General features: G+C 41.7%; 1 protein-coding gene and 1 long non-coding RNA gene across 4 annotated transcripts in view; one reads left to right on the top strand and one right to left on the bottom strand.

The window, feature by feature from the left end:
- The window catches only part of GRIN2B (glutamate ionotropic receptor NMDA type subunit 2B), a 442920-nt gene that overhangs the window by 365162 nt on the left and 55741 nt on the right, over positions 1–22017 (top strand). For both annotated transcript variants that reach the window (XM_002822968.3, XM_063712040.1), the window contains exons 7-11: positions 1022–1224; positions 2015–2186; positions 2412–2565; positions 5817–5942; positions 8837–9066. In XM_002822968.3, coding sequence (XP_002823014.3) covers positions 1022–1224; positions 2015–2186; positions 2412–2565; positions 5817–5942; positions 8837–9066 — 885 coding nt within the window. The remainder of the gene's footprint in view (positions 1–1021; positions 1225–2014; positions 2187–2411; positions 2566–5816; positions 5943–8836; positions 9067–22017) is intronic.
- The window catches only part of LOC129049063 (uncharacterized), a 58767-nt gene that overhangs the window by 3937 nt on the left and 32813 nt on the right, over positions 1–22017 (bottom strand). Inside the window, exons 2-4 of one of the 2 annotated variants that reach the window (XR_008511833.1) lie at positions 8912–9051; positions 7067–7208; positions 2453–2581 (exon numbers count right to left, since the gene is read on the bottom strand). This is a non-coding gene — a long non-coding RNA (uncharacterized LOC129049063). The remainder of the gene's footprint in view (positions 1–2452; positions 2582–7066; positions 7209–8911; positions 9052–22017) is intronic. The other variant, XR_008511832.1, reaches the window with a different exon arrangement.

Raw genomic sequence — 22017 nt, 5'->3', positions numbered from 1 at the left:
ATGCAGGTGCTTGCAATCCATAATTCCTTATGATAATTGAAGATGCTCAGTTATAGAAAATAAACAAGTGTTCCCTCTTTCTCCATTAAACTCAATGAGACAGAGAGTGAGAACCCCCCAACAAAGCCATGTTGATTCCCTTATAAATAGGAATGAGTGGCTCTTCTGAAAAATAATGGAACACATACATTTCTCAGGATGGTTGCCAGCAGGCCGCTATGTTCATGATTCAGGGGCACTGGCCTTTCACATTGGAGCCCATGTGGATGGTGCTCCGTGGTGTTGGGGCACTCAGCCTGTGTGGCCATAGGTGGTGGCTCACAGAGAGACATATCTGATTCATCCCAGGGCTTCCACCCAGCCCAGGAGGTGCACATCTGCATTGACCCATGTTCATCCCCAGCCTAACTGTGCTCCCTTCCCAAACAGTGCTGGTATTCTTTAATCCCAATTTGTAATTTTATTCCAATTCAGATCCACCTAGCTCTCCCCACTGATCACTTCTACAGCCAAAACACATCCTTTTGGCTCATTTGCTCCCATCGTTCTGTTGACCTTTCCAAAGCTATCTGCTCCTCTCACCATCATGCTCCTTGTTACAGTTAAATAGAAAAAACTGGCAGCCACAGATAATGCAGGGAACTCCAGCATCCTCACAGCACTTACTACACAGTGCTGCAAGATATTTGTTTACATATCTGACTCCACTCACTGTGAGCTTCATGAAGGATAGAATGATGCTTCTTTGAGCCCTGGGTCTTAGCAGGGTGCCAGCACATAGTAGGTTCTCATTTAATGTCTGGTAAGTGAGTGATAAATGAATGTATTGCCTTTCTTACATTTGGACACAGTAGTCTCATTTGGGGCATATGATTTAAAAAGTATTCCTATCTCTAGTATGTACAATGTTGGCACTTGTTGGCTTTTGTTCAACTGCTTCCTGGGATTGTTCAGACAATACTGGGACAGGCTGTTATGTTGTGGCCAGTGGTTTCTGATTCTTGTGTTCATCCTTGTGCAGGTGGGGAAGTGGAAAGACAAGTCCCTGCAGATGAAGTACTATGTGTGGCCCCGAATGTGTCCAGAGACTGAAGAGCAGGAGGATGACCATCTGAGCATTGTGACCCTGGAGGAGGCACCATTTGTCATTGTGGAAAGTGTGGACCCTCTGAGTGGAACCTGCATGAGGAACACAGTCCCCTGCCAAAAACGCATAGTCACTGAGTATGGCATCCTCTCAATGACTTTGGGTGGCATGGGAAAGTCAGCTTTGATGCACCTGTTAGCACTTGGCTGGCCTGAGACCTGAGGCATGAGAATTGGGCACTGTGTCTGATTTCTAGTTGCTTTTGAGCCGTGGGATTCCTGGCAACCCTCTGGTCTGATGTCTCATTCTGTTCAGATGGTGGCCTGGGAAAATGATGGCTAACTTCCTATGCTAGAGTTTCTTTGGTCTTGCTTGGCCTCAATGATCAGGACCTCAAGTTTATGGAGATTTAAATTTACTTCTGGTGTTCAAATATGTTTTCCTGGGCCAGCATGTCCCAAAATCTTGAGATTTAGAACCATTTTTTGAAAAATATAACACTAATCTATGCTTTTAAAAGTCAGGATAATGGTTCTCCTTGGTGTGAAGTGCCTAGAGTGGGAAACAAGAGGCCTCTCAGGTGCTGGTAACTTTTCTGTATCTGGATCCGGGTGCTGATTAATAAGAGTTCAGTCTGAAAATTCATTGAACTGAAGCCTTCAAATATGCACCCTTTTCTTACGTATTTTGTACTTCAAAGGAGAATTAAAATTAAGAGGAAACATATCTCAATGCGACGAGATAATGAGAATATTGCAGGTCTGTTGTCTGTTTTATTTCTTCACTCGAGTCTAGTATAAATTGTGCTGAGCTGTGAAGGGGGCCTGCTTTGGGATTGGAGGTTTTTTAATGGCAAAGGGTAATAAATGTTGGCTTTTTGTACAAAGCCTTTTTGGTTTGTTTGTTTTTGTTTCTTTAATTGGCTAGGAATAAAACAGATGAGGAGCCGGGTTACATCAAAAAATGCTGCAAGGGGTTCTGTATCGACATCCTTAAGAAAATTTCTAAATCTGTGAAGTTCACCTATGACCTTTACCTGGTTACCAATGGCAAGCATGGGAAGAAAATCAATGGAACCTGGAATGGTATGATTGGAGAGGTGAGTGTTCACAAGGGCTGTTTCCATTTCCATTTTCATTTATTTTCCTTCTTTTAAATATATGTTTAAAACATGCTCACTTTATGCATTTCAGAAAATATAAAATGGCAAATAAGATGTATTGTTCCCACTATACAAAGAAAACCACTGCTAGGCTGTATTTTCCTCATGGTGGTCCCTTGCCCTCCTGAATGTTTTAATTGGAGCATTGCACCTTTCTTTTAGGTGGTCATGAAAAGGGCCTACATGGCGGTGGGCTCGCTCACCATCAATGAGGAACGATCGGAGGTGGTCGACTTCTCTGTGCCCTTCATAGAGACAGGCATCAGTGTCATGGTGTCACGCAGCAATGGGACTGTCTCACCTTCTGCCTTCTTAGGTAAATGATGGGTTTGCTGGTGGAAGGAAATGGACATATGGATGGGGAAGTGAAATAAGGAACAAAGAAGGAGCACATGGCCAGGCTCTTCCAGCTAGAAGGTAGTTTGCTAGGAGCTCAACTCAGCCAGGGACTTCACTTAGGGGACTTCAAAATTAATTACTCTCAAACACCAAAGCTGATGAACATCCAGAAAAATAGGAAAGCATAATGCCGTCTAAGAAAGTAGTACTGGGCTGGTCCTCAGAGGGCTTTACTATAGTCCCATTCCTGCCATTTAGTCAGCATGTGACCTTGAGCAAATTTACTCTATCTGGGGACTCGGTTTCCTCATCCACAGGAGAAGTCATTTCAGCCAGGCTGATCTCTGAGGCTGCTTCCTGCCATAATAATTTCTAATTCTGGATATCATTGAAATATCTATTTATTTTTAATTATCTGCAAGAATTGTGCTCAGTGCTACCAAAAAAGGTTTTTTGTTTCCACGCAAATTTTCTGAGGCTTTGCCAGATAGAGCTGATCTGATTCTTCCTCCCACCCCACTGCACCCCTCCCCATACCATCCTCTCCAGCATCACTTAAATGTCAAAAATCTCAGACGTGATATAAAACTGGGTGAGATGAGGCCAAGATTTCAATTAAATGAGGTCTTTTGTGAGCTCATACCCCATATTTTTTGCAGGGGCCGTGGAATGAGGGGTTGGAAAATAAAACATCACGTTGAAAATAGAACACTCGGCTAGCAGAAAGGAGACTGGGTTTGGCATAAACAAGCCATAAGCCCCTGGACGAGTCACCATCTCTCTAAAGGACATCAACATTTTTTAAGTGGGGCTATTACAGTAGACAGTGACTAACATTTCTTTAAGCTCTAACCATAGGGAATTAAGTCAATTAATGCATTGCAAAGTGGAGTTATAGGCTCCGTAGAATTTTTCTATAAATTACTCAAATTTCTTAGCTAATCTTACTCACAGTGAAGCAAATTCCAGCCTTGCCAATTTTATGTGAAATGTGATTAGATAGTACACACTGTATGCAGTAATTCTCATAGCTGCTGTACGTATTTTATTTGCTTTTTTTTTTTCCTGTGCAAAGATAATTGGAACATTAAGAGATACAAACAAAACCACATTCTAATTCTAACCTTGTCAGTACAGCACTACCTTAACTTCTGAACTGGCAGAGCCAGTGGTACATTAATATATCCCTGGAATAGCATAGAAATGTCAGGCACAGTGTATTTACATCTGTGTTCAGAAGAGCAGTTAGTTATAGGGATAAGAGAAGCCAACATTTATTGAGCACCTACTATGTAATGTGCCAGGCATCATTGTACATCCTTTGGTTATATTAACTCATAAAATGTTATTATACCCATTTTATAGCTTAGGAAACTGAATCTTAGACATATTAAGCCATTTTCCAGCAGTCTCTTAACTGATAACTGGAAGCTCTAGGATTGAAATCCAGCTATGTTAGCCTTCAGAACCTGTGTTCTAGTACAAATAAGGCCGTTTCAGAGTTCAGCCCCTAACCCAGGAACCAGCGTTGGGGACAAAGAGCAATGTAATACAATGAAAAAACACAAACTTTTTGGCTCAGTTTGTAACCTGACCCTGACGCTTTCTGAGTATGAATTGGAAAGAACCTTGACCTCTCTCAGTCCTAGTCTACTCCTCCATAAAATAGATAAGGTAATCCCTAATGAAAGGGCCATTAGAAGGATTATATGTATAGTATGTGGTAAAATAGTTTCTAAATTGTAAAGACCAAAACAGACGATGTATTTTGTGTATAGAAAGTTTCCCTGGGCCTAGTGGGAGGAAAAGACCGTAGAGGTGGTGCTTTTACTCAGTTATTCCCCAATCTTAGACAAAAGGGAAATCCGGGTAGAATTTGCAATCAATTAGAGTCAAGCGTGCAGAGGTTTCCTCCGCACCTCTGGAGAGAGCCTTTGAATTGTACCTCTTACGCTCCCATCTCTAGCTGCCATTGAAAGGTTTTGCATTTCACAGTTGGTGTGTTAAGCACTGGGGCTTTAGCAAGATCTTTTTAAAATTGATTAAGTGACCAGGCTTTTACAATTCCTTTGGGAGTTCAATAATAAAGTAGGTTTCAGAGTAAGAAATATATTTTCTAATTTTCAGCCAATTTTTCTTCTTTTTAAACTTCATCTTTATTAATGATTTGGAAGATGGAGAAAACAGCATGTTAATTCACTTAGTTATGAGTTTACAATGTGCTGTGACAGCTAAAAAGGCCAGAACTATTTTGAGACACAATTGAGGGAGCATTGTATCATGGGACAGAATAGTGATTGTCCCTTTTTATAGGCCTTCACAGAGATGGCTTCTGGAATATAGTATCTAGTTTCTGGACACCTCCAAGCCAGAGAGATATTTAGCTCAATTGGAAAGGATTCAGCACACATGATTAAAGATATTAAAGAAAGCATGTGTGGAACATTCTTGCTGCCTTGCCCAGTCTTGTCCCATCAACCCTATCACTTGGTAATGGGGGATAGATTGTAGTTGGTTTGTGAATTACAGCTTAGGCATGTTCCCTTGTCGCTTGTTAAATTCCTACTGTTGCAGATAATAATATTTAACGTGGAAGGATTCTTTAACATTGACTTATATTCTCATACCCTAATGATGTGTAATAACATATAATACATCAAAGTAGGTTGAAAAAGTGAATCTAGGCTAGGAAGTTTAGGAGAAATGATACAACGGGGAAAGGGGGCTGGTTATTTATTGTACATAATTATTCCTGAACAAATTCAACTCTAAAATAGTAGGTAGGTCTGTTGAGAAAGACTGTATCTGCAAGATTCAGAAGCACTGGAGAAGGCATTTCCAGACCTCCATTACATGGTGTGGGCATATAGATGAGAACATAAATTGAGTCAGTCTAATACAACTCACTCACTTCATAGCTAGTGCTTCTTCCAATTGCACCATTTACTGAAATACCCAGATATTGGTCCAATAATGGCAGAAACTGCCTCTACAACCTAAAAGGCTCACGGGCATGAAGCTGTCCTTCTCATGTATTTGAAGGAAGGCAATCCTTGACCTTTAAGAAAATAGTTCAGTACAATCTAACCTAGGCCCTGGCTTCCTGAAGGCAGACAACACATTGTGGCTTGTTCCCCACCCCCTAAAATATGAAATGAATATGTGAATTAATTTGAATTCTTTTGCTCTCTGTTCTAACCCTGAGCACTGCTTTTTTCCCTTCCCCAGAGCCATTCAGTGCTGACGTATGGGTGATGATGTTTGTGATGCTGCTCATCGTCTCAGCCGTGGCTGTCTTTGTCTTTGAGTACTTCAGCCCTGTGGGTTATAACAGGTGCCTCGCTGATGGCAGAGGTAAGGCCAGCTGGAACCACTGCATTTCCCCAGTTTTTTTCTCCTTATTTTCAAATCTCTGGACTCCTCATTTGTTATCTGCATTTTCCCTAGCATATCCATTTCTGAAAAGGAACCTTCAGGTGAACATTTCTAAGTCACCAGCTTGGCGTCTCTTTAGAAATACCCCAGTTAAGATGTTAGTTTGAATCTATAGGTCTGCTTTATGCCTGGCCCCAAGCCTAGTTTCACTCCCAAGTAAAGGAGAGGAAAAACTGTTGGTAGATATGGGTATAGCATAAACATGTCATAGGAAACTATTTTGATAACCTTAGGCTGTGGGCAGTCTGTTGGAACAGATGTCGCTAACAAGGCAGATTGTACACACATATTAAGAACAAGAAGAAATGGATTGCCCCAGGGTATATGCAGGTGGTTGTGGCTGGTTGAGTTCCCCAGTGCCAAAGGATCACAACTGAGGTACCACATCTCCAAAGCATATGCCCCTGGTTCAACCCCCTTGCCAGAGAGTATAAAAGTTGGGTGTTGGAAATAAAATGAATGAGAAAGACCAATTCTCACTCATAGCTATTATTGGGTATGGTCCAGTTTCCTGGGTAGGTAGACCCAGAGATGTGAGGGCTACCCATGTGTTTGAGGCATTTATGACAGTTTTTAAAAGTTCACATGATTTCTAAAGAGGACCATGGGATCCTTGTAAATAACTCCTCTAAAACTTCCTGAGAACCCCAGGATTAAGAAATATTCTGCCTTCTCTGAGTCTTCTCCATTCCAGAATGTGAGCTCTATCCTAGAATTATACCTCCAAGAGGAAAGATTCTTAATCCTGGCTACACATAAGAATGATCTATGGGGCATCTAAAAGACACAGGTGCTTGGACCTCATTTTCTGATTCACTAAGTCTAGATTGGGGCTTAGACCACTGTATGTTTCAAAATAGTGTTTCTCTATCTTGGTTGCATGTTAAAATAGCCAGCCCCACCCTACACCAATTTAATAAGAATCTCTGAGTATAGGGTTTCAGGCAGCAGTATTTTATAAAATCTTCCTCATGCTTCTGTTGGATTCACAGTCCAAGCTGTGAAACACCACTTTACTGAAGTATTTCCAAGTGCAGACCTACCTTTTAATTTGGTTTGTGTATTCTGAGGTGGGAGTTGGGGTGTCTCCACGGCATGGTACAATCAGGGGCCTTCCACCTGTGCTTCATCCAGAAGCCATGGCCTATATCCCAGCCTGTGTGGCACCAGTAAGAAGTGGAACATCTGGGAATCACATGAGTATATACTTAGGTTGGCAATGTCAAGAGCTAAAGTCAGTGTGCGTTGCCTCTCTCCCTTGAAAAAATAACAGGAGCCGAAAATCCAGATTTGCAAAGAAAGCTCAGAGCGAGGGCTTACAATTACTCACTTTACCGAAGGATGTTTGTCTTCACAGAGGAATTAAACGTGGGGCCACTTTAAATATCAAGTCTCCTTAGAGCATTTTACAATTTATAAAGCTTTGATTTGTAAACAACTTTTTAGTTACACATCTGTTGCATGAAATAAGGTTCACATGCACAGATGTGTGTGCACAGTTAGATATCAGGTTCAACATGAGTTGTCCCTGATGATTTATTTGGCTGAGCAGATGCTATCAGGATCACAGATTACATCATAAGACCTGTGCAAATATGCTGTAAAACTGTGCAGGCAGATGTTCATTTCTGCAGTGGAGGGGCCACGTGGAGATTCAGACAACAGGCAAGATTTTACCATCAGCAAATAGAGATTGCAGTGAGGTCACAATACATACATGGGCAGAAGCCCAAGCACTGTCTGTGAAAGGTTAGGTGGGGGGAAATCAAAGTCAAAAGCAGCTTCCTGTCTCCCCTTAGATGCATGTAGCTAGGCCAGGATTCTATGACTTCCCCTTTGGCCGTCCTGATATTCTTTTTTTTTTTTTTTTTTGAGACGGAGTCTTGCTCTGTTGCCAGGCTGGAGTGCAATGGCGTGATCTCAGCTCACTGCAAGCTCCGCCTCCCGGGTTCACGCCATTCTCCTGCCTCAGCCTCCCAAATAGCTGGGACTACAGGCGCCCGCCACCACGCCCGGCTAATTTTTTGTATTTTTAGTAGAGACGGGGTTTCACCGTGTTAGCCAGGATGGTCTCGATCTCCTGACCTCGTGATCCGCCCACCTCAGCCTCCCAAAGTGCTGGGATTACAGGCGTGAGCCACCACGCCTGGCCCCTGATATTCTTTTACACACAAGCTTCTATGGCAGGAAACCAGCTGGGAAGTGTTGGCATCGGAGTGGGATCAGGGTTGTCTTTGAAACATTGAGTGCTAAGTGCTAGAAGCTAAAGAAAAATCAGGAAAAAGTGCATTCTAAGCCATCTAGCGTCAGTGTAAACAGACTTGGAGAGGGTTTATGAATGGTAGAAAAAAATCTTACACAATTCTTGCTGATGTTTTTGGAAGTTAAAATGCATTCTTGGTAGATACAAATATAAAATTTAGGAAAAAATGACAGTCATGACCCAAGTGTGACCATAGTGACATAGTCGGCCTGTTTTACTCAGTTTTGATGTAATCTTGAGGGGGTCTTGTATATGGGGGCAGGTTGATGGCTCCTCCAGAGGGGAGTCATGACTGTTAGTTCAAGAAAGACCATCCCACACACACCCCAGGATTTTCTGGTTTTTCTCCTAAGGAACCCTCTGCAGCCCTCCTGAGAGTCCCTGGAAAAGACAGATACACACTCTCAAATTTAAAAGCCGTTTATAAAAGGGCTTGGTTTTAGTGGAAGGGTTTCCTGCTCTGAGCAGGGACTCGCCCTGTGTATTTGTAGCTTTCAATAGAACCAGCCACAATGGCTTAACTTTCGTCCTTGTCTTTCTGTCATGCCAGAGCCTGGTGGCCCCTCTTTCACCATCGGCAAAGCTATTTGGTTGCTCTGGGGTCTGGTGTTTAACAACTCCGTACCTGTGCAGAACCCAAAGGGGACCACCTCCAAGATCATGGTGTCAGTGTGGGCCTTCTTTGCTGTCATCTTCCTGGCCAGCTACACTGCCAACTTAGCTGCCTTCATGATCCAAGAGGAATATGTGGACCAGGTTTCTGGCCTGAGCGACAAAAAGGTAAGAGACTCATTTGAAATCTCCCATCTTTCCCTCAGTCCTGTTCTCAGCCATACTCAAAGTTCTCATGTACCTGCTTGTCTTCTAAATTTTTGGAATTGACCGTTCTTTCTTATGTTTCCTTGTATTGGAACATGGGAGTAGAAGTCAGTTTCCCTACTGAAATCATATGACTTCATGTTGGCCTCCTGATTAGTGAAAAGTTATCACTAGTACACCCTAGGCTGCAAATAAGGGGCTTGGTATGTTAGCGGCTTTCTGAGTGTGTGGTACCTCCTGTTGGATGTGGTTGTGTGGCCTATCTGCACAGGGCTGCCAGTGTGGGGTGTTATTAGAGGACCGCCGCCGTGTACCCACACTGAGGAGATGGGTGCATGATGGCCTCCTTTTCTTCCCAGTGGTGTTTGGCTGTGGGCTCTCCCTTTGTTCCACTGCACACTCATTGTTTCTGGGGCTGAGCAGGAAGAAGCATTGTGTCTTGAAGAGAAGTAACTGCTGTTTAACTGGATGATTTGGATGACTGCCCCTGTGTGGTGCTGATGAATGGGCTGCCCCCTTACTAATTGCAGGCCTCCTGTGGACCTATGCAGTTGAGAGAGAAGGGAAAGTGTCTGCTGTTTTCCATCACTGCTGGATGAGGATGTACAAAACCCATTCTAATTACATCTGACCCTCCAGTCTGCCTGAAGCATCACATTTTCCATGGGAGATCTGTCTCCTGAAACTATGTAACCAAGACTAGGGATGGGAGCCACTTTCATGGAGTGTCCCATAAAGCTTATGGCCAAAATAATTTTGGAGACTTGCGCTCACAACAAATTTTCTACTCTATTTCCTTAAGATTTAGGAAATGTGATATTTTTCCACTCCCACCCCCACCCCCCCAGGATGAAGCCATGAGCTGCAGACAGGTGTGTCTTCAGACCAAATAGTACTTTGCACATGGATTAGATTTTCCCAACCTAAAACCCTACACACTTAAGCAAATGGTCTGAGAAGAATGAAAAGGAGGAGATATTCTCTTCAGGGGCTCAGATTCTCATTTTTCCTTCTGCATCTCTACTTATCAAGAACATTCAAAAGCATGTGGAGAAGATAAATAGTATCTTGAGAAAATGTATATATTTATTATATATATTTGATATATTCTATATAATATATATTTATTATATATATTTTATACATTCTATATAATATATATTTATTATATATATTTTATACATTCTATATAATATATATTTATTATATATTTTATATATTCTATATAATATATATTTATTATATATTTTATATATTCTATATAATATATATTTATTATATACATTTTACATATTCTATATAATATATATTATATACATTTTATATATTCTATATAATATATATTATATACATTTTATATATTCTATATAATATATAATATACATTTTATATATTCTATATAATATATATTATATACATTTTATATATTCTATATAATATATATTATATACATTTTATATATTCTATATAATATATATTATATACATTTTATATATTCTATATAATATATAATATACATTTTATATATTCTATATAATATATATTATATACATTTTATATATTCTATATAATATATATTTATTATATACATTTTATATATTCTATATAATATATATTTATTATATATATTTCATATATTATATAATATATATTTATTATATATAAGATATATTTATTATATATAAGATATATTTATTATATATATTTTATATATTTTTTTTTAGTGCATGGTACCTCCTGTTGGATGTGGTTGGGTGGCCTATATGCACAGGGCTGCCAGCGTGGGGTGCTACTACAGGGCTGCCGCTGTGTACACACACTGAGGAGATGGGTGCATCATGGCCCGTGGAAAATATATACTCCACTGTGTTTACCCCTTTGTGTTATCTGTTTCTCTGATTTGTCTTCCTTTTTGCTTTATTTTTCTTCCTTATTTAAAAAAAATTCTCTCTCTTGTATTTTTTTCTCTCTTATTTGGAAGCTTTTATTTACTTATCTCATGATTTATGATACATTTATGTATATATCATCCATGTATTAATCCATTTTTAAACTTCTCTCTCATTGTTCCTTCATCAACATCTTTCAGCACAACCCTAACTAAAATTTGAGTTGGACACCTCCTTTTCCCCCCATTTGCAGCCACTACCACAATCACCTTTTGGTGACTATTTCTGTAACCTGGATAGTAATAGGGTGGAGAACAACCTCAGAGCTCAATACTTGGATGTGGCTTAGGGTAAGATGGACCACGCCTACCTCCTATTGTTTGGATGTCTGATCCCTTTAAATCTCATGTTGAAATTTGATCCCCAGTGTTGAAGGTGGGGCCTAATGGGCAGTGTTTGGGTCACAGGGGTGGATCTCTCATGAATGGATTAGTGGCTCCCTTGGGAGGGGTGGGACTGAGTGAGTTTTTGCTTTGTTAGTTCCCATGAGAATTCCCCCAACAGCTGATTGTTAAAAAGAGCCTGGCACCTCCCCTGTCTCTTGCTTCCTCTCTTGCCATATGATCTCCGCACATGCTGGCTCCCCTGCCCCTTCCACCATGAGTGGAAGCAGCCTGAGGATGTCACCATATGCCCAAACTTGAACTTTTCCAGACATCAGAATTGTGAGCCAACTGAATCTTTCTTTTCCTTTATAAATTACCTAGTCTCAGGTATTCCTCTACAGCAACACAAAATGCACTAAGGCACCACCCTAAAACATGGATGTTGCAGAAACTTGATGGGCCATGCCCCATGTGTAGACTTGTCAGAGGTATGGCAGACCATGTCTTCACATGAGGCTGTGGCAGAGATGTAGTAGACTATGTACCACACAGAGTATAGCAGGGCCATGTTACCATGCATGACATGGCAGGGGTGTAGTGTTTCATGTCCTATGCATGGTTATAGCACTGTATGGTGAGATCATGTCACTGTGCATCAATATGGCAGAGATGAGGTAGGTCGCAGACCTTCTTGGCTATTAAGTGGAGGATCTGCATGGGTATCAAAATGCTTCCTTCAAATGTCTCAAAAATTACTTGGCATACTGCACTTATCTTTCTCTTACCCTCATGGACCTCGCAGTAACAACTGAATGTTTTTCTGTTTGAACTAAGCATAACTGAGATGGAGGAAGATAGTTTTCTTTTCCATGATTTTGAAGTAAGTATCATTTCTAGGCTTCTTAAAGCAGACAGGATATTCACATGTCTGTCCTGCGTACCATGCTGATTATGTTCTAAAAGTTGGAGCCCATCAGTTTGTTTTATAGAATGAAGACAGGTGTGTGTGTGTGTGTGTGTGTGTGAGAGAGAGAGAGAGAGAGAGACTTTCAAGACCTTTGCAAATAATTTCCACTGTGACCCCAGCTCTGCAGTCTCATTGGCCAATGCTTGGGTTCCTGCATCTGATATCCTCACAACTGTTCATCTTTTTCAACCATACGTCTATCTATGCATCTGCCTAGGAGGCTTTTTTCCCCACTTTTTCACTCATCAAACTCCTACTGAAACTTCAAAACCTAGATTAGAGATCCCTTTATTTGTGGAGCTTTCCCTAGCTCATCTGGGAAATTAGTCATTCTGTGCTCTATTATGGCAACTATTCAAATCTTTATTATAACATGTATCTTCCACATTCTGTTACAATAATCTATAGGCCTATACCTGACCACCTATTCCTCTGTCTGACCATGAACTCCACAAAGTCAATGACCATAAGTTGGTCATCATTAAGACAAAAAAAAAAAAAAAAGTCTGTGGGGAGAGAGGAAGAGAGGTTGTATTTACTTAAGAGCCCCTGGCAAAAACAACGGACCCAGCATCACAGGCAAAGAAAGCAACAAGTCAGCAAGTGCCCCTTAACAGCTGTCTACTTTGTAAATGGTTATCTGATACATTTCAGAACTTCGCAGATGACAAAACAGTAAAGTGTAAACACCCTACCAGAATCTGTCAACATGATTTACATAATTATAAAAAACATTTAAGTAACTAATGACTGCATATCAGTGTCAGAGACAGTTATATAAATCAGAAAGAGAGTTTCCTGAAAATATACTTAAAATGTTAAAATTCTTATAGTCTTACTTACTTACAGTCTAACACCTAAAGAAAACAAATTATTGGGACAGGGTATGGTAATGCATGAGAGGAAGTATATTCTGTGAATTTAGAAAAAGAATAAAGACATTCAAACAATAATGTTGAGAAAAGGAATGAGGTGATTTTGAAGATTATTTTTCAATGTGATTAGATTTTCATCAAGGAAGTAACATTTAAAATGGAGAAGGGTTCCTAAACTTGTTTTGACTATTACAGATGATATATCTTCCGTATAACTCAGATCAAGTGATAAATATCTTGGAGCGATAATGGAAAGATATTTGTAGCCATTCAATTTATAGTTTTTTTAAAAATTATCTTCAGCTTTTTTGCAGAAAAAATATGTACTCAGATTTCATTTGTGTTAAGGTAGAAAACCAGAGTTAAATTTCCATGAAAACCTATTTTTGTACTCCTTTATACTGGAAGGCTTCCATTTTGCGGTAGCACATTACAGTGAATTCAGAATTATTCCACTACATGCTGTACCTAAATATGGGTGCAAGTTCGAACATTCAGCAACCCGACTGTACATTCCATCAGCTCCCCCAGTGGGAGGAGGGTGTAAGGGAGCTAGTGACATCTTTCTTCTCTTAACAAAGAGCCAACAATGCATTCTCATATTTCTCACCCATCCAGATGGATTTCTCATTTTGCAGTCTGCCAACCATAGTATGAAGGAAAAAGAGCTTGGCCAGTGAGGGAGTGGGACATATTTTCTGGGCACTAGGTACATTTTGTATGCTCCGTGTATGCTATTTGGATAATCTTCATACAGGTATGATTATTCTCACTTTACAAATAGGAACACCAAGACTCTGGAAAACTAGTAACTTCCCCAAAGTTATACATTACCAAGTGACAGAGCCAAAATTTGAGTCCCTGTGTATTTGGCTCTAAAATCACTCTGCCAGGGTGTTTCTCTTGTAGCTAATCTCAGGGAAAGCTGTGACATAGATAAGGATTGGAATTGACACCCCTGCCCCCACTTTCCTATTTAATTCCCTATCCTTTAATGTAATGCCTTGATTCCACTTAACAGGGCACTTTTACACCACCACTACTATTACTAATAATAATAATGATTATCATTGTTATTATTATTATTAATATGACTTCAGCGATAATATCCCAGCTAAGATTTTTTTCAGCTCTTACAAGCCAGGCATCATGCCAAATATATTTCATAGATTATCTTATATAATGGTGCTATTAATATCTTTATTTGTAGATGAGGCAACTGAAGCTTGGAGAGGTTAAATAATTTGCCCTTATGGTGTTCCTGGCTCACTATAGCCCCTGAACAGTGTGCCACCCTGTTTAGACCCTGATGCTATTTGATGTTTTTTCCAGTTATTCACTTTTCTTCCTACATTCCCATCTATCTTATCAAAGCCTAACAAGTTAGATCTTTTCCCCCTACTAACATGTAGCTATCTAATTAATTGAGCCATAATAATTAGATAGTATAGTAACATTTGCACTTTATTTAATAAGCCTTTCAGAGACATTATTTTAAATAGAGAATAATGGTGATTTCCAGTACTTGGGCAGGCTAATGGCCCTCAAATTGACTTTAACCTGTGTATAGAGTGACCCTTAGCTTTAAGCTACTGTTGAATGGTGGAGAACGGTGGCACCAGGAGTGAGAAGGGACAGTTAGGGGGTCAGTGGGGTCTGGGGTCAGACTGAAGGAAGCCCACAGGGAGGTGGAGGCTGCTAAAGTCACAGAAGGTTGGCGTTTGACCATTGGGCTCTCAAGGGTACCTGGCTGCAAACGATTTCACACATGCCTGCCACCATTGTGACACATGCCTGAAATATATGTTGCAGCTCTTTTCCTCAAGGAACTAGAGGAGTTTTATTAACTTTCAAATGTCAAAAATGTGCTCATCTGCTTACTGAGGGTAGCTATCTTTGTCTGCAACACTGGAGGTACAATCAGGATGGCCACGTAACACCTAAATGAATAATGAGTCTTCTGTGTTTCCAAGAAGTTCCATGGGGGTCTGGAAGTCACTTCACATTCTTTTGGGATATAGGAAGGGCATGGCTTTTAAATCAATATGCAGGCAAATAAATAAATATGCGTTCTGGAACAAACTCAGCCTGGTGATAAGCAAATTTACTCCACAACTACCCTGAAGTGTTGGGTGGTTGTTGAGCATGTGTGAGGAAATGGGGCCATGCCTTCCACTGCACAAATTTATTTTCCTGCCCTATTAACTTTAGGCTGGAAGCCAGCAGGAGACAGCCAACCTCCAGCCCGATCTGTCACACCCTTTTCCTGGCCCAGATCATTTCGCTCAGACCGTGGAATACTGGGCTAAAAATAACTTAATTGAGAAAGTAGCAGTCATGACCAACTAGCCAGGGAGCTAGTAATGAGGGCCTGGGTTGGACCTCTAGGTACTGAGCAAAATGTAAGGGTATGATTCATGCATGGGAGTCCTCTGGGCCTGTCAGGCAACTATTCCTCTTGGAGCTACTAATCAAGAGCAGGTCTGGAAAATGTAAAACTCCCCAAATCCTGGGAGTGTCTGAGGTACAGAATGCACATGAGAGGGGGAAGGACACCTGCCTTTTGTTCTCTTAATTGGCAGAGCCAGTCTGACCCTTTCCATGGACTGCTGTCCCAAGCGCTGAGCCTCCTTCATTCCTGCCAGGATGACCTCCATCCAAATGGGTCCAGAACAGATCCCTGGGGCTTGGCTAGCCCCAGGTCTGTCCATCAGGGTTGGCTACCCTCACTTCTCCTCTGGCATTATTTAAGAATGGGTCTGCTATGTCCCCCAACAGGTACCCGCAAGCCCTAATTCCTGAATCCATCTTTACTGAGACAAGAGATCCCTAACTTCAGTTCAACATCCTGTGGCTTAGTAGTGGTCACCCTCCAAGTCCTGGGGGGCAGATGACCCAGAGTTGATGACTGAGTTTCTAGCAAGCCTTCACAGTTGCCTTTTACTTCTTCCTCTTTTGTGGTCCCCTTCTCCTTGAACGGCCCTCTTTCCCTTGAACGACCACTTGCTTCTTGCCTTCCTATGACTTCTAACACTGTATTCCTCACCTCTAAGCTCTACTACCTTGTTGGGGCCTGAAGTGGGTTGAATTGTATCCTCCCAAAGATATAGCCACATCCTAACCCCTAGAACCTACAAACATTGACCTTGTTTGGAAAAAAAAAAATCTTTGCAAATGTAATTAAGTTAAAGATCTCAAGATGAGATCATCCTGGATTATCCAGGTAGACACTAGATCCAAAGACAATTGTTCTTATAAGAAAAAGGCAGACACAGATTTGACATAGAAGGGGAGAAAACACACAGATGAGAAGACCATTTGAGGTTGGAAGCAGACACTGGAGTGATGCAGCCACAGGAACACATGGAGCCACCAGAAGCCGAAAGAGGCAAGATATGGATTCTCCCCTAGAACCTTTGGAAGAAGTACAGCCCAGCTAACACCTTGTTTTGGAACTTCTGGCCTTCAGAACTATGTGAGAATAAGTTTCTGTTTGTGGCTATTTTTTATGGCTGCCACAGGGACCTAATACAAGGCCTTCACGACTTCCGTAATCTGCACTTTGAGCTCATTGCATCCTTTAGACTTCAGTGCTTCTCCCAGACTTCTTTGTCCCAATTTGCATTGTCAGTCTCCCAGCCCCATCTTTTCAAAGTGAGTATTTCTTACAGTGGGATCAGATTCAGTTCCCCTCTCCTTTGCCTGGAAGAATGGATCCAGTTTGCACTGAAGCTTTGCAGAGACATGCTTTATGGGCAGTCTTCTCCTTGCTGGTTAATTTTAGGGAGACAATACAAAACCTGAGTGTCATTGTGTGCTCCCTTTTGCTGTGTCCTTGAGCCAGATTAATGTTAGTTTCTCACAATACATACTACACTGCTTATGTGCACACTTCCCCACTACCTTCTATGAGGCCTTTTAGTAGTGATGTCCTTATCAAAGGGAATTGAGGACATGTTTCTGTGAGATGTATCATTTTCACAATTCCTTTGTGCAGAAAAACACTAATGCACTCTTCTCATATTCTAGACTGTGCCAAATCACAGAACTGGAAGATAGTTTATTTGATCATCAGGCACAGGGAACTCTTTTCTCATCAAAAGCAAGCAGGTGTCCTCTCTCTTCTTGTAGCCTTATCCTCCTTGTTACACAGGAAGGTACACACACACACACACACACACACACACACACACACACACACACCCCCCTACCCTCCAAGACTACATAAAGGTACCAAGATAACTGGATAAATAGTAACTTAGCACTCACAAAGCTGCACAAGGAACACAGGTTTCCCATGTGCATAGAAGATTTACTAAATGGATATCAGAAAGTTTGTCTTTCTTACCTGGGTAAAGAATTTGGCTTTGTCTCATTCTGCTGATATTAGTAGACTCATCTTTTTGTGAAACACAAAAATGAAATGAAATGAAGGAAGAAGAAGGATGGAGACAGATGGAGAGAGTATGAGGGGAAAGAGGAAGGAAGGAAGGGAGGAAGGGAGGGAGGGAGGTAATCAGAAGCCAATGCTGTCCTAGATCTGCTCTGTATTACCTTTCTTAGAAAGGTATCCCTATGCAAGATATTAGAGGACCAGAGGCTTCCTGGAACTACAATTTTTTTAATGCAACTATGCAAACTAGCATGAGTATGAATTCACAGTTTTGTCACCTGCATTGAATTGAACTAGGCCCAAAATTAAAGCCAAAAATAGGCAACAAACAATTTTAATTAACAAAAATCAAAGTACACAGCATGGGATGTTATCTTTTCAGATCTGGATGTTCTGGATGTGGGAGAGGCTAGTGAGCACTTCTTTTAACTGTTGGAATCATTGAATTTGTCTGTAGCTTCCCTATGGGGCCTCTCCCAGTCAGACTGACTCTCCCAGGTGGGGAGGAGCAAGTGGCTCTGAGGATTCCCACCAAATTTCAAATCTATTTACAGCCAAGTCTCTGTTTCTATAAGAGAGCTATTCTATTTAGCTAACTGTTGAAGGCAGTTGCTTTATTCCAAAGTTTATTTACATAAAATAGGAGAGTTCCCCGACATTCTTTTCTGATTAAAAACAAAAAATTATCAATGTTTTAGTACAGGGAGGGCTAATCTTTTATAAGTTCACTAAATTGTGGGTTGTGGGTTGAGAATTTATTAACAATTAATGTTTCACTTCTGAACAACTAAGTTCGAGTCCTTTGAGACAATGCAGCATGGAAATTTATATGTGGCCAAAAGCATCAAACCTAGAATGAGTCAGGTTTTAAAGACGTCAGAATTATATTCACAATGAAAATTGTGGCCAGGGCTGCTCTGGGCTTTTATGTTTCAGGCTTGTTGACTCCAGCTGTAATGGTGGCAAGAGTGGAAAAGGTGTGCAGCCTGCTATATTTTTGGAACTTTTCAGCCTAGCTGGGCATATGCTAGGGCTGATGGGGGCCTGAGACTCCCTGAGGCTAGGGAAGCCCAACCATTTAGATTACGATTCCACATCGAGATTTCCTGTCCAGCATGGGTCACAGAGAGCCATTTAAAAGATCAAGTGGCTGACACTCTGAAAACACTATAGTCTCGGATGTTTCCTCTCCTACTTTACTCCAGTGCCACTCAGGTGATGGCTTTGATCGAGAGCATCAGGAGCATTGGCTTCAGGCCAACATGATGCTGAGAATGGCCAGAGTGGAGAAAAGAAAACGAGCAGGCAAGCCGACTCCCTCAGCACGGAGCAGCTTGGATTGTCAGCCATCACTCCAGGAGGAAGTCAGGAAGAGGAGGCTCAAGGCCTCGGGTCCTCACTTTAAAAAGTACGTGGCTAGTCAGTATGAGAAGTTGTTTCTGTTTGGGAGTGCACAGGAAGGAGTAGCTGCCAGGGAAGTGGTATGGTAGAACAGTGCATTGATATCAAAATTATTTGGAGAACCCTTTCAAACCAAGTAGGACTCTGTCCAACCGGCTGGAAATAAAAATACAGGTGCCAAAAGCTCCCACCTTTGTGGCACTACTCTGCCAAGGAGGTAGCCAGGAAATCAAAAGTAAGAAAAGGATTGTGAGAGAAAACTACTTTGGGGTGGTGGAGGGGGTGGGGTAGCTGTTGGAGGGCTGCGGAATTCTTTTTTCTGTACCTTTTAACCTACTGAAGCTGCTTTGAGGGGGTCATCTAGAGAGCTTGGTATCCACCCCCTGCAGTTAGAATGGAGAAGGGCTGGCATTTGACCCATACCTGAGAAGACTGAAGGTGACAGGTCTTGGTGAGAACTGGTCCCTGCCTGGTGGGCCATATTCCCCGCAATGGCCAGATAGATCTGTTTCTCAAGACCAGATGAGGCCATATGGGAAGGAGGGAGGCAGTCTGGGCCTGAGGTTGCAGGAGATGTTTTTCAAGGCTCCCTGCCCAAAGGGCTTTCTTCCCAAGATAAGGCAACTGCAACAGAAAGAGTCAGGAGGGGTGCCGTCCAATGGAGAAACTGAAGGGACTGATGTGAGTGACCAGCTGCACTGAGGTTGGTCCAGTGTTCTTCCTGAGAGCATCTCTGGGGAGCCCAGAACTTGCCTGGCAAGGAGGACATCTGCCATGCCTAGGGAGTGGCAATGCCAGACCACTGCGGTGCCAGCCAAGGAAGTGCTTTCCTGCCTCTGCAGCTCCTCCTTTCCCTGACAACACCGCCTTCCACCCCACCCTAGAGTGGGAGGAGAACAACTAGAATGAATGCAGGATCTGTAAGAGCTGGCATCACGTTGAGTTTTATTTCTTGGCTAGATGATAGCCACTGGGATTCCTGGGGCCAAACCTGCCTATTTCTCTCTGCCCTTATTATTGAACTATGTAATGAACATATATTATGTACCAAGCCTACTATTAAACTCTTCACATATGGTTCTACTGTTACTGATGGAGGGTCTTGACCAGAAGTTGTCCAGGTCCTTGGTATTTTGAACAAAGAATTGAACAAAGCACACAAACAAAGTAACCGAGTAATGAAACACAGAAATGAAGCAGCAAAAGCAGGAATTTATGAAAGCGTGAAAGCACTCTGCCTGGTGGGAGTGGGCCCGAGCAAGTGGCTCAAGGGCCTGGTTACAAAGTTTTCTGGGTTTTAAGTACCCCATTTGAGGTTCCTATTGGCTACCCCTTGTCTGGATGAAGGATTTGGTCTGTGGCTAATTAAAGGCTGAAGTGAATTGGTGCCCTATGCAGATAAAGGGATGGTCCCTGCTTGGCCCACGGCCAATCCAAGGCACTCTCCCTTTTCCATCTGAGACTTGGTGGAAGGAGGAGGTTGGTAGGGAGAATAGCCTTTGATCCTTTGCTACTGGGAATGGGAGATAGGGTTTTTCCTTTTGGTTTAGCTTCAGGAAGTTTGCGTTAATTGGCTTTAGGTTCCCTGCCCCCAGGCCCAGGTTTTTTTCTTTTTGATCCAGCTTTGGGAAGTCAGTGCAAATTGGCCTTAGATTCCCTGCCCCCAGACCTTGATGTTTTTCCTTGATTCAGCAGGAGTTGGCCTTAAGTTCCCTTCCTCCAGACCCTAGTCTCCTGCCTCACTACTTTTCATCTTTCTGCCCACCCTTTGAGATCGCCATTATTAACATCGTTTTACAGATGAGGAGAGTCATCTAAGGATTAAGCAAATTGACCTAAGTCACACAACTAGAAAGTGAGGGTTCCAGGATTTGATCCAGAGAGCTGACCCCACAGCCTGCATCTTCCCCTGTGATACTGCACTGCCAGAGCCCTGTGTCTTCTTTGTGTGGACATAGGAAAGTGGGGCATGCTTCTAGAGGCATTGGCCTGAGGCAACAGAATCTAATAAAGCCTCTGTCCTGGGGACCTTCTCTGGCCTGGCTTCTTGGATTCTCAAAGGAGTGATAATAGGGCTCCAGCCAGAGACCACTCATTATACAGCTGTGAGTGCACAGGAACCTTGAAGAGACCTTGTTCATTCTAACCAAAAGTATTTCCAGCGAAGTTTGTTTTCTTCATTTGTGCACATATAGCCCCTTGCACATTTAAGAACCACTTATATAATGAGAGTTGACTGGATGAATGAATCAAAAAGACATTGAATATTATTGGGTGTCATGTTTTCTCTCTGCTAGGCAGTAACCAGTGTGTTTACTTAATCCAGCTACAAAGGAAAAGATCCCACTCTCAGCAACCTTCCATTTAAGGGAAAAGTAAAAAAGGCAGAGAGGGAAGAAATGGAGTGGAGGGAAGGACACCCTACTTCATCCCTCCAACCTCATCTCAGAAGGGAAATAGAGCAAGAGCAGTATTTAGTTTCTGAAGTACTTGTGACAAGGAGACCATGAGTAGCTTAAGGCTATAAACCACCTTGATATTCATTTCCTAAATGCTTAATTCTATGAAACTCCTCTATACATCTCCCAGCTTATCACTAGCACCACAGTTTTCTGAGTCAAGTATTAGCCAGCTGTGTTTCTTGCAAGAACTGATTGCCAACAGACCCTGAGACAGCTGGGACTCCACCTTTTTTGGACTGGGTACAAAAGAGATGTTGAGCTGGGTGTTATCCTGGTACTGAAGAAAGAATACTGTGATTTCTAATGATGTCTCCAAGTGGCCTCAAATACAAATTGAACTAGATAGGGCCTCAAATACAAATTGAACAAGATGGCTAACAGCATTGTGTCATGAAGGACTTTGCAGCTGAGGACCTCTGGGATTCAGGAACCTCTGGGAAGTGAGCCTTTTTTTTTTTTTTTTTTTTTTTTGCTTACAGAAAAAAAAAATGCACTTGAACACACAAGGTTATTAACTCACATGCCTTTACATGACACAC

Source organism: Pongo abelii, chromosome 10, assembly GCF_028885655.2.
Source record: "Pongo abelii isolate AG06213 chromosome 10, NHGRI_mPonAbe1-v2.0_pri, whole genome shotgun sequence".
NCBI classification, from domain to species: domain Eukaryota; kingdom Metazoa; phylum Chordata; class Mammalia; order Primates; family Hominidae; genus Pongo; species Pongo abelii.
The sequence above is the reverse complement of the archived record's forward strand: the minus strand, read 5'-3'. Positions and strand labels throughout refer to the sequence as shown.